The 13,738-nt window shown below is 34.2% G+C and overlaps 1 protein-coding gene across 20 annotated transcripts in view; it reads right to left on the bottom strand.

Annotated features, from left to right (window-relative positions):
• Positions 1 to 7,385: 7,385 nt before the first annotated feature.
• The window catches only part of CCDC122 (coiled-coil domain containing 122), a 33,782-nt gene continuing 27,429 nt past the window's right edge, over positions 7,386 to 13,738 (bottom strand). For 18 of the 20 annotated variants that reach the window (XM_033843554.2, XM_033843556.2, XM_019936512.3 and 15 more), the window contains one exon: positions 7,386 to 8,326. In XM_033843554.2, coding sequence (XP_033699445.1) covers positions 8,177 to 8,326 — 150 coding nt within the window. In that variant the 3' untranslated portion in view covers positions 7,386 to 8,176. Of the gene's footprint in view, positions 8,327 to 9,214; positions 9,398 to 13,738 lie in introns of all 20 variants that reach the window. The other 2 variants (XR_004523054.2, XR_004523055.2) reach the window with 2 other exon arrangements.

Here is a 13,738-nt window from a genome sequence, read left to right as displayed (position 1 = left end):
CATTTTTAGTGGTGTAAAGAATAATATAATAATAGACAGAGGAAGTTGGTTTCCTGAAAATGATTTTGCTACAGATGTAATAAGGAAAGATATAAAGTGTGTCTTTGGGAAAAATTATATTAGAATTATAGTTAAACTCCACAATTATGCAAAAGCCACATAGAAACAATAAAAACAAAGTGAAATTGCCCCAAATTATCCTGAATAGGCATTACATTTATGAATATACAATATTCAATAGAATATTACAATATTCTATTCAGAGAAATGTTATAGTTTCCATTTTTAATAAAGATTTTCTTTCTATTTCCATACAGTCCTCCCTGTTTAGCTGTATTTTCATGAAGCTTTCACAGCTTTCTTCTTTAAAAGATGGAACATTTTACATAATTTTCCAATATATAAAACTCTTTTAAAAGCATGGTTCAAACTGTTTATAATTGAAGAACACAAGAGCATATTGCTTGTGGCTTGTTAAACATGTTTACTTTCATTAGAGTTACATAAAAGTTTCATTTCATTTTCTAAAAAAGCATTTAAAGAAAAGTTTTGGTCTTTATAAATATTCACATATTTTGGTTTAAAATCATAAAGGTAAATTTTGGAAGTAATTTTCATGTTCTTTTTTAAATAATAAATGAATTGTGTGTTATTTGGTATCATCCTATGTCAATCAAATGATCCCATGCCAGACTATCCATAATTAAGCCCAATATATAAAAGCTTAAAGTTATTTTAACCTATTTTAAACAAGGAACTCTACATAAGTTCTCTAAATTGTAAGCCAATATTTATTTTGATTCAGAAATCATGGTATATATTTCTTAGTACTTCTAAGCTACAGCATTGCAGAGAAACTGAGGCATTTTAAATGTAGTTCAGCTTTATAGTAGCTGTAACTGTTGAACTTGGTTCTGAGGCTGTGTTATTGTTGATTCCTGAATGTAGGAGAGAGAACTTGAAGCAAATTTGTGAAAATACATGCCTACAGAAGACCTAGAATTTTGTTTTGGCTGGTGGAAAGGGTTTATTGTTAAATCGAACAGAAAAAAAAAATGGAAAAAAAGGCAGTGTTTACTGTTTAGTCCTGAAATGGATTTTGTGTCTTTGGAAAGTTTTTCTTTTTTCTTTTTTTCCCAGAAGAGGCATTTCATGCTCAGTTTTTACTCAAAGAAGATAACTTAAGAAATAGTATTAATAATAAGATTAGAGGTAGGAGAGACTGACGACAGGGATGTTGGGAAATATTGACAAGAAGAGCAATGGTTATCTTATTCACTAATTCATTCAACATACACCAGAGCACCTATTATGTATGCCAGGTATCTGCTTGCTGATGGCAATGCAAAAGGGAATAAAATAGAAGCTTTCAGAGTCTGATGAGTGAAAACAATCACGAGAAAATAATTGCTTTGCAGCCCACCTCAAATGTCACCTCTTCTTTTAAACTCTTCCACCCTCGTCTGGAATTAACTGCACTTTATTTTGTGTTTCCACAGGGTTTGGTTTATGCTTCTATTACAGGATGTTTTATGTTGTATTTGAACCTATTATATACATGTCTCTCTTGCCAACTAAATTAATCTCCTGAATGGAAAGAACCATGACATATTTATTTTTGCAATTACCTAACAAAGAAGGTAGAGCGTGAAATTTATTTCTTTGCCATCATCAGCTCACTGTGTTGGGCTTTAACGCATACCAGTCAGCTTCTTTTTTAGACTTACAAAATGAAAGTGGATATTCAAATTTTGTTCCTATTGCTGGGCCCTACTTCCATAAGTGTAGGACATTTTGCAGAATTTTAACTTATTTATATATCAGTTTGAAGTTTTGAGGACTAGCAACACTAATGTTTACAAGTGTTTGGAGGCCAAGAGCAAGAGGTCTTAATAACTTTAGCCTAGGTTAAAACCATTTTCACAACACTAATAATTTTTTTATAACTGTTACCAATTATATATTTTTGATGCTGTTAATGTAAAAAATCACAAAGATATTATGAAATACCCTTAGCAATACTTTTAAAGTGACTGTAAATTTTCTGAAACCATGATGACAGATGCTATGATTTTGATTTTTTACAATGTTCTGTCTTCTAGATCCACATTTCTTTGTAATATTCTGAGTTAATTACTCTTGATCTGCAACAGACTGTTATTCTAGGGTTTTGAGTTGTAGGTGGAATAGTGAATGATTAAAAGGGAGAATTGCTAATTTAAAAAAATGGAAAAGATGGGAAAGGATGGTTTGAAAGAACCAGGATGGTTATACGAGGCCATAGGATCTGGGGATGTGCACACATGATTTTTTTCTGTCCCTGTCTTTGTCATTTAGTTGGAATGAGAGCAACCAAAATGTTTTCCTTAAATATCACCCTTTTTGTCTGGTTGCGTGAGTCTTTTAATAAGCGTGTCTAAAAATCACAGGACCTCAGCACAGTTGAAAAAATTTTAAATTAAAAAATTGTTAAATTCAAAATCAAGATTTATTTAATAAATTTATAGTATGTAGCAACATGGTAGTTCCTAAGAATAGTAATATGAAAAAAGTTTAATACAAAATAGTGACTGATTTATTATACTTGAAGGCTCATAGTGTACTTGTACTGCTGTACTAAATAAATGGAATTAAGTTTGTGTCTTTTGGCTTGCGTTTTTAACTTAAAGCAAATAAAAATATAATTACACTAAATGGGATAGTAATTAGATTTCAAAGGTGCTAAGTTTCTTGCTTTTTTTTTTTTTTTTTTCCTGTTGCTGCTGCTGCTGGAAGCAGAACTGATCTGGAATGAGGAACCGGAGTAGAGTAAGTCATATCTTGAAAATAGAGATTTCAATGTGTAATTATTTTTGCAAGGTGAGTTGGTTTGGGATTCCCAGAAGCAGACTCCGAGCAAGTGATTTATTAGTGAAGTCCTCCCAGGAGAAATTGGTGAGGGAAGCAAGACTGGAAAGAAAAAAAAAGCCAAGCAAGGCTGTAATAGCAGGTACAGTCCTTTTGAGGGTAGCAGGATTCCCACAGACAGTGTTGGTGAGAGCTAGTGGAGGTAAAAGCATAGCTCACCTGGGAGAGGGGTGCTCAAAAAGGATAAAAAAGAGATCTGAGAGGGTCTGGGCAGAGCACTGACTGTGTCAGTGTTTCTGAGAAAGTTTATCTCTGGGATGCAGTTCAAAATAAAGATGGAGTCTCTTGCATAAGGCAGTTATAAATGAAGAGATTGTTTTCAATGTTCGGGATCTAAATTTAGGCAAGTGAATTAAACTTTGGAGTTACACCAAAAATGCGAATTGGAGTCTGAAGATGATACAACTGGGGCTCTGCAGAGACTGAGAAAAGGAAAGCTCTGAAGAGGAAGTGGTATTTTTTGCTGGAAAGAAATGGAAGAAAAATGAGAGAATTAGACTAATTATTAGGAAACTGTGCCTGAGTAAATTACATTGACAGATTAATTGAGATTGAAAGGCTTAGAAGATGAATAATCTAAATTAGTGAAAGATTAGAAAAAGAATGGACTCTTCTGAGAATTGAGTGCTTTATACAAATTTGTATGAACCACAAATTAAAATAATATCAACATTATCTAACTTCCCAGCCAAGTCAATATTACATCCGAGGGACGGAGGTGTCCTCAAAACGGTCTCCCTCTAAGGAATGACAGACACTTGACAATGGCTGTACACAGTCTCTGTGGGAAAGGTGGATGAGGAGAAAACTGTGTAATATTTTCAGCCAAGTATATGTGCTGACATCTGGCTGGCTAACTGGGCATGAATTAGTTAACACTAGTCATTGAAGACAAAACAACTCATTTTTGCATGATTGTTATATTTTTCCCATATCACATACATAAAGAAGCACTGTGGAATCAAGGAGAAATAGTCTTGAAAGCACCTTGAGGAAGCTTCTCCAATACAAGCACGGGGATAACAAATTTCTATTCTATGTAAAATAATGTCATGGGGAGTAATAAGTAATACATAATAGATAAGGTGGACGATATGTCTTGACTTAAACGTTTTGGACAAAAAAGAAATTTGAAGGTCTATCCTAGACTGGCAGTGTGTTATCATTGCCTCTAAATTACCTTTTGCTATGTGGCTGAGCAACACTGACAAATATCTGTAATTTAAGGGTTTTATTCTAATTCTGACATGATTGTTATGCCAGAGAGCTTTTTGAGTAAGAAGCCTTTTAAAACTATTTATCATGTGAACTCTGGTTTTGCTTTTGGAATACATCATCTCATTAATTAAAAGACTGAAGTTTCATTATTTCACGTCTGTCTTCACTGGGTTACGTAAACAGCAACTCTGTCATTACTAAATCATATGCTATTTTAATTTTTCTAAAAATGTAGACCTCATAGCCATCATTGAGATAGAACATTACAGAAGAGAAAAAGCAATTTGGAGCATCCCATTCTTAGATATGTATTGAATAAATCTATTCTGTTATTGGTATCTGTTTCAATTTATTTTTCCTGGTTTTGCTCATAGTTCAGTAACATTCAGGAGAAAGTGCTATATGGTAGCTAATGTGATATAGAAGACCCATTACTTATACTGCCAAATTTATCAGGAAAGTAAAAGAACAAAAACCAAACCCTTCCCTTAGAAATACATTATAAATTCAAGTAAACAAATATAGCATAGGTTATTTATGACAGGCACACAACTTTTAGCTACTGATCATTAGCTTTACTAATCATTAGCTTAGCTAATGAAAAATAAAATATTGAAAATATGAGCAACTAGTAAATCAAATAGTTTTTAGTTGAAAAACCGTAAGTTCTTTAGTCTACTGACTCTCCCCACCAAAAAATAGTCCTAAATTTCCACAGTGTTGATATAGGCCTTAATGATTTGTATGGATGAACAAGGGATTCCATGTTCAATGCAAGATGATACAGGAACTTCGAGTATTAATTGTAATCACCTATGTGAACTTTACAAGGTTCCAAAGCAATTTTTATAAGCAGAATTTCACTTTCCTTAGCTCAAATGTTTTACTAATACTGACTTTCATGTACTGATGTCATAAAGAGTGAAGTAAGTCAAAGAGAAAAACAAATACCATATGCTAACACATATATACGGAGTCTAAAAAAAAAAGGTTCTGATGAACCTAGGGGCAGGACAGGAATAAAGACGCAGTTGTAGAGAATGGACTTGAGGACATGGGGAGGGGGAAGGGTAAGCTGGGACGAAGTGAGAGAGTAGCATTGACATATATACACTACCAAATGTAAAATAGATAGCCGGAGGGAAGCAGCCACATAGCACAGGGAGATCAGGTGCTTTGTGACCACGTAGAGGGGTGGGATAGGGAGGGCGGGAGGGAGACGCAAGAGGGAGGGGATATGGGGATATATGTATACGTATAGCTGGTTCATTTTGTTATACAGCAGAAACTAACACGACCTTGCAAAGCAATTATACTCCAATAAAGATGTTTAAAAAATAACAAATTTTTAAAGCAGTTGTAGGTTTATAACAAAATTGAGAGAAAGTCACAGAGGTTTCCCATATACTCCCTGGTCCCACACATGCACAGCCTTCCCATTCATTAACGTTACTCACCATAATGGTACATCTTTTTAAACCAAGGATGAACCTACACTGACACATCATAATCACCCAAAGTCCACAGTTTACCTTAGGATTCACCCTTGGTACTGTACATTCTATGCATTTGGACAAATGTATAATGACACATATCCATCATTACAGCATCATACAAAATATTTTCACTGCCCTAAAAAAATCCCCTGTGCTCCACCTATTCATCTCTCCTCCAACCCCCCACCCTCAGCAGCCCTGGCAACCACTGATATTTTTACTGCTTCCATAGTTTTTCTTTTTCCAGAATGTCATATAGTTAGACTTATGTAACTTTTTCAGATTGGCTTCTCTCAGTAATATACATTGAAGTTTCCTCGTATCTTTTCATAGCTTAAAAACATTTCTTTTTTAAGCACTAAATAATATTCCATTGTCTGGATATACCACAGTTTATTTATCCATTCACCTACCAAAGGTCATCTTGGTTGCTTCCAAGTTTTGACAATTAGGAAAAAAGCTGCTATAATCATCTGTGTTTTTGTGTGGACATCAGTTTTCTACTCCTTTGGATAAATACCAAGGAGTGTGACTGCAGGACCATATGTTAAGGGTATGTTTAGTTTTGTAAGAAACTACCAAACTATCTTCTAAAATGGTTGTACCATTTTGCATTTCTGTTTTCTTGGATAAATTATGAAATTTATTTATATTTCACCTTTTAAAAGCCAGAACATAACAAATGTCACTTTCTGGAAAGTCTTCTTATTAGAAATACATGAAGTGCACTTAATACAAGGAACTCAGGTTCTTGGTATCACCAGTGAGACCACCATCATCAGGTCCCACAAATGAAGGTTTTGTCAAATTTCCCTCTAAACTTAGACTGAGACGAACTTCTTCCACAATGGTTGTACCATTTTGCATTTCTGTTTGGGGTTTCTGTTGCTCCACATTCTCATCAGCATTTGGTGTTGTCAGTGTTACAGATTTTGGCCATTCTAACAGGTGTGTAGTGGTATCTCATTGTTTTAATTCTCATTTCCTTGATGACATATCATGTGGAGCATATTTTCATATGCTTATTTGCCATCTGTGTATCTTCTTTGGTGAGGTGTCTATTAGGCCTTTGGCCCATTTTTTAATCTGGTTATTTGTTTTCTTATTGTTGAGTTTTAAGAGTTTATTTTATATTTTGAATAACAGTTCTTTATCAGGTTTGCCTTTTGCAAATATTTTCTTTCAGTCTATAGCTTGTCTTATCATTCTCTTCACACTGTCTATTACAGAGCAGGCATTTTTAATTTTAATGAAGTCTAGCTTATCAATTATTTCTTTCATGGGTTGTGCCTTCAGTGTTGTATCTAAAAAAGACATCACCATACTGATGGTTAGCTAGGTTTTCTCCTATGTTATCTTCTAGCAGTTTTATAATTTTGCATTTTGCATTTATGTCTGTGATCTACTAACTCTAACCTTAATCCTAATCCTAAAAAATAGAAGAAAGGAAGAAAATAACCTAGTTCTGAGTCATGGGCCAACGCTGATTGTGTTACAGCATAAGCCACTTGAAGTGTTAGCCATAATAAGCCATGCAAATTCCTAATAGGACTACTAATATTAAGCAAACAAGATTATCAGGTTTTATGTCAGCTATACTCTTACTGAATCTTATGCACATAGAAAGGTGAGGAGAAAATGGACCTAAGATACCTTTTTGATGTTATTGCTTTGAACTCATTAAATCCTAAAAGTGAATATTTAAAAACCATATCTTCAATAATTAATGTTTTGTTTCTGCTTCTAAAAATTTAACGCAATGGAGCCACAAGAAGGAGCGCTTTTATTCTAAAAGGCACAAGTTTGTTGCTGTGGACATAGTATATGACTTTCAATGAGAAAAAAAATGTTAGTCTACATTGGTTAACATTAAGAGCTGGTATGTTTGCCTTACATGATGTTATAAATTCAATTTAGCTATAGAATAGTAAGAAAGAACATACAGACAGAAAAGTGAACAAAAAATTGTATACATTGTAACACTCTAAAAATATGTTATCCAACAGCAAAGAAAAATGATTGTTACCTTCTGGATAAAAGAGAAAATCTAAGTAAATATCTGAAGCCTTGAACACATAACAACCTTATTATAAATGTCAACATTTATGGACTGCTTTGAAGCCAGGGGTAAAAAGCAGGTAGTTTGAAACAGACAACCATTTAAAATATCTTAACAATTTAAACCACTGTAAATTCAAATGCTTCTTTTCTTCTAAATTTTTGCTTCATGTGCTAGTGAAGGCAACATGTTTATAAACAGGCATTCATGAGTACAATATATCTTATACACTCAAAATATTCATACAGAGTCTTTCACTATTCTTCTGTGAGTCTTCCTATTGTCTCTCTATTGCTATCAATTATCGGGTTGGAAGGCATTTCAGCAAACAGATGACTGATTCAAAGAAAAGAAAACATATCTGTCATTAAGAGAGCCCTCTGATAGTGGATGTCATTTGTTAAGACCCAAAGGATATTCTCACCTTTCTATCCCATAATTTTTGTGGCATAGTCTGTGCTCAGCATTACCCTATACTACATTACCCTTGGCCATGTTAATCTTCCGTTCCAATGCATTTTCTCAGTTCAGCTGCAGTTTTTTGCAGCTGTTGAATGTTCCATTGCCATTGTCTTCTATCTGACTGAAGCTTGTTCACCTGACAGTGCAAACGCTTAAGAATTGCACCATATCTCTTATGTTGTACCTATTAAAAGAAGAGCACATGTCAATGGGCCTTGAGAAGGAAAAATAGTAAACAGCCATAAAGGATATTTTGACTACTCTAAAGAGGAAAGCACTTGATTAAAAATTACTCACTGTAAATAATAATGATAATAAAAATAAACAGTAATTATAAGTATTCAACACATTACATGCTAGATACTGTGATGAGAGCTTTTTACATGTAATTAAATTCTCATAACACCTTATGATGTAAATATTATTATCCCCACTTTTGTATAAACTGAAGATCAAAGAGTTTAAGTGATGCACTCAAGGTTGCACAGCTAGCAGGTGATGGTGTTTGGGATTTGAACACAAGGGAAGCATCTGTGATGGAGGGCCTTCTACTCATCAAAGCAGGTTCTGGTTAAGAGTAATGGTTTCATTTCCTGTATCTAGTGGTTCACTGAAACATAGACCCATTGATCTAAAAGATCCAGGAGATCATGTAGGCCATTTCCCTGCCATTAAGTAGATCAGTATTTATGCTGAGACAGACAAGGCTACAGCGGAGGGCAGTGAGGCCCAGTGGAAAGTGCATGGGTTAAGGCTGAATAATATTTCATTGTGTGTATACACCACAGTTTGTTTATCCATTCATCCATTGATGGACACTTGGGTTGTTCCTAGTTTTGGCTATTGTGACCAACACTGCTATGAATATGGATATAAATATACCTTTGAGGCTCTGCTTTCAATTCTTTTAGGTATATACCCAGAAGTAGAATTGCTGGATCATACAGTAATTCTATTTTTAATTTTTTGCTGAACTGCCATGCCGTTTTCTACTCTGGCTGCACGAGTTTACATTCTCACCAGCATGTGGGAGGGTTCCAATTCTTCACACACTGAAAGTATTTGATATTACCTGTCTTCTTGATCATAATCATAGCCATCTTAGTGGGTGTGAAGTGGTACTTCCAGTGAGTGTGACAGTGGTATTGTAGTAAAACACCCACTTTAAAATGAACTGATTAGTGGGGCTGGGAAAGTTACTTCTTCATTCTCATGTCTATTGAAGAGAGAGCTCTAGTCAGTCAGGAAGGTGATTCTAGGTCAATACAAAGAAGAATCAATTTGTCAAAACACCAATTCACCAAATTTGTCAAAATAACCAATTTGCCAAAATAAGTTTATAGCTTAAGATGGCTGTAGGGAGACAAGACTCTGGGTTTCTGGGGCCTTAAGACTCTGTCCCCGACCTGTCTCCCCTTCTCTCTGTAACTCAGCTTTCCTTTTTACTGGGACCCTTTTTACTGGGACCCTCAGTACAGCTTCCCCTCTCTCTTTCCCAGCTTCTCCCTTAACTTGGAGCTTCTTCACCTTTATTATGCCATGGCTCATTTTGATAGTATGTGAGGACTATGGACTTCTTCTTAGAATGTTTTTTAAATGCATAAAATAAAACATACAGGAATACAAAAGAAACCAATTATATGCAAACACAGTTCTGCAGAGCATCAGGGGAACTAGGACAGAAACACTGTAAGCATTCCAAAATACTGGTATAAAAACAAAGTGAAAACTTGTCAAGTAACACTTCACATAAATTGCTATAAACTTTAAACATCCTTTTAAGTTTTCAGTTTTGTTAATTCTTCAAAGTCAGATAGTTCATTCAAATTAGTGAACTAGGCCTCCTGATATATTGGCAAAACAGAAAATGACTTTAAAAGAATTATAAATTAAATTGGTAAACAGAAACATCATATTAGATAATGAAACTATATTCAGAAGAAGATTTTTAATATATCAAGTATATTCAAAGGGATATATATCAACTTATATGTATATATGTAATACATATCACTGCATATATTAATATGTAATAAATACATCCATTGATATATCCAATAGCATACATTCATAAGGAGAATATAGTCACTGAATATGCTTATATACATGTTCATAGAATATACTAATAGAAATCAAAAAACTAGAACAAAATTTTGGTTACTCCATAAATCATATTAGCCTGCATCTAAAATTATTCTTCAGCAGTGAAGCTGTGAAACTAATACACCATGGATCAGAGTAGAGACATGCAAAGTCCCCTTAGTGGGACTCTAGATCACCAGCCTCAGCTAGATATCACAGGAGGTATTAATATAAACTAAAGAAAGAATATATCATCAGAAGGGATTATGTGAAGAACGTAGCACAAAAATAGGCAAGTGAAGGAGGCATGTGTTGGTAGTTCCCATCCAGTGACTGTCTGATAAGAATAACGCTGTTACGGAGATTGGCTCCTTGAGTGTCCAGAGCCAGAGGTTAAGAACACTCCAACTCAAATGACTGACTTGATTTCCATGCTCAGTAACCAGCTTTATGATAATTTGGCTTCCAGTGTAGTTTCCTTACAGGGAGAAGAAGCACTGATGACTGATAGGTTTTCTGATTTCCTTGAGAGTTTTGTTTATTATTGTAAACTAATAAACTGGCATTTGAGTTTTATACATCAGGTTCTTGTGAACTCTACTAGCACTTCTCCATGTCTACGCAACCCTGGCATATTTAAAAGGTTAATTTTCTAAGCCCACAAGGCTAAAAGGAGGTTTTGGCCAAGAAGTGACTTCGTAAAGATGAAGGTCACATTGTGAGCCTTCTTGAAGGCCAGCCAATTGTTCAGCCTCTATTGGTATAATTCTGCCTTTGGTATGTGTCAATATTCAAACTTGAATACCATTACACAGCTAAGGATGTAGTGGTTCTGGAGAGAATACAGCTTTTTTTGCCTCTAAGAAATGGAGGGGTTACTATTCTTATTTAGTTATTGTTACACTCAAGGCAGAAATAAGAATAATAATGAAGCAGGGGTGGTGCTCAGAAAACACAGTGGCAAAAAGAGTGGCCTCTTCATTCCCTTCACTCTAGGCATACTTCACTTCTAGAATCTGAGTCCAAGTACGTTCTCATCTTAAGACTTTTGCACTTATTTTTTCCTTTGCCTGGAAAGCTATTCCTCAGATCTACATGACTGGCTCCTTCACTCCTTTACATTGTTTGTGTTTTGAAAGTTAAACCAACTCTGCATTCCTGAGATAAACTTTGCCTGGTCATGAGTTACTAACCTTTTTATACATACCAGCGGATGTCAATTTGAAAATATTTTGCATCTACGTTCATGAGGAACATTGGTCTGTAATTACTTTTCTGGTAATGTTCCTGTTCATTCTTTGTGTCAGGGTTATGCTGGCCTCCTAAAATAAGCTGGGAAGAGTTCCACCCTCCATTTTCTGAAAAAATTTGTATAGGCTGGGTATTATTTCTTCCTTAAATGTGTGATAGAATTTACCAGTGAAGCCATGTCAGTCTGAAGCTTTCCTTGTGGGGAGGGTTTTAATTATGAGTTCAATTTCATTGATTCCTACTTTACACCATTTATATAGCCTAATTTTAAATGGATCATAGGTCTAAACATAAAAGTAATTTCTTCCTGTGTTACTGATGGTATGTGCGCTTTTCAAGGAATTTGTCCATTTCATCTAAGTTGTTAAATTTATTGTTCTTTATAATAGGCCTTTATCATCCTTTTAAGTCTATAGGACCTAAAGTAGTGTCCCCACGATCCTCATTTTTTGATCAGTATTGCTATGGTTTATCAATTTTATTAGTCTTTTCAACTTTTGGCTTTGCTGATTTTCTCTGATTTTCCATTTTCTATTTCACTGATTTCTATTTATTATGTCATTTCTTCCTATTTGCTATGGGCTGAATTTATTCTTATTTTCTAGTCTCTTAAGATGGAAGCTTAGATAATTGCTTTTAAACTTTTTTTCTCTTCTAATATGCACACTTAAAGCTGTAAATTTTCCTCTAAATACTGCCCTAGCTATACCCTATGGTTTTTTATATGCTGTGTTTTCATTATCATTCAATTTCAAATATTTTGTAATAATTCTCATGATTTCTTCTTTTTTTGTGATTTCTTCTTTGACTCATGGATTATTTATAATTGTGATACTCAATTTCAAAATGTTTATGTATTTTCTAGCTTTCTTATTGTTACTGATTTTTAATTAAATTCTGCTGTTATCAAAGAATATCAAATTCTTTGAAATTTATCATCCAGTGTACTGTCTATCTTGGTGAATGTTCCATGTGCCTTTGAAAATAAAATATAATCAACAGTTATTAGGTGGAGTATTTTATATATGGTAATTAGGTTTAGTTGGTAGATAAGTTGTTCAAATTTTCTATATGCTTGCTTACTGATTTTGTGTATTGTTCTATCAACTACTCAAAAAAGTTGTTAAGTTCTCCAATATGATTGTAGATTTGTATCTTTTTCTTTTTAATTTTGTCAGTTTTTGCTTATGTATTTTGAAGCTTTATGATTAGGTAAATACACATTTAGTATTATTATTTGTTTCTGGTGAATTGACTGGCCCTCTTCAACTTTGATGGTAGTCCATATCTTAAAATCTACTTGATATTAATACAGCCATGACCAGCTTTCTTAAGACTGATGTCTTCATAGCTTATCTTTTTCTATCTTTCAACCTGTCTGTGTCTTTATATTCAAAGTGCATCTCTTGTGAAAAAGTTATGTTCGCAAATTGTTTTTTCAATCCAATCTGATAATTTTTACCTTTTAATTGGAATGTTTAGTCCATTTACATTTGATGTAACCACTGATATGTTTGGGTTTGAGTCTACCATTTCAATATTTGTGTTCCATTAGTCTATTTTGCCTTTTTTATTTATTTCTTTTCTGTCTACACTCAGAGTGGATCACAGACCTAAATATAGAATGCAAAACTATAGAACTCCTAGAAGATAACACAGGAGAAAGCCTAGATGACCCTGGGTTTGGTGATGTCTTTTTACATACAACACTGAAGGCACAATCCATGAAAGAAATGATTGATAAGCTGGACCTCATAAAAATTAAACTTTCTGCTCTGTAAAAGACACTGTCAAGAAAATAAGACAAGCCACAGACTGGGAGAAAATATTTGCAAAAGACACATCTGATAAAGAACTGTTATTCAAAATATACAACAAACTCTTAAAATGTAACAATAAGAAAATAACCAGATTAAAAAATAGGCCAGAAACCTGAACAGACACCACACCAGAGAAGATATACAAATGGCAAATAAGCATATGAAAACATGCTCCACATGAAATGTCATCAGGGAAATGAGAATTAAAACAATGAGATACCACTACACACCTATTAGAATGACCAAAATCTGCAACACTGATGACACCAAATGCTGGTGAGGATGTGGAGCAAGAGGAACTCTCCATTCATTGCTGGTGGGAATGCAAAATGGTCCAGCCACTTTGGAAGACAGCTTGGTGGTTTCTTACAAAACTAAACATACTCTACCACATGATCCAGCAATCACACCCTTTGGCATTTACCCAAAGGAGTTGAAAACTG

This window comes from Tursiops truncatus, chromosome 18 (genome assembly GCF_011762595.2).
Source record: "Tursiops truncatus isolate mTurTru1 chromosome 18, mTurTru1.mat.Y, whole genome shotgun sequence".
NCBI lineage: Eukaryota > Metazoa > Chordata > Mammalia > Artiodactyla > Delphinidae > Tursiops > Tursiops truncatus.
Note: the sequence above shows the minus strand (reverse complement) of the source record. Positions and strands in the feature narration are given on the sequence as shown.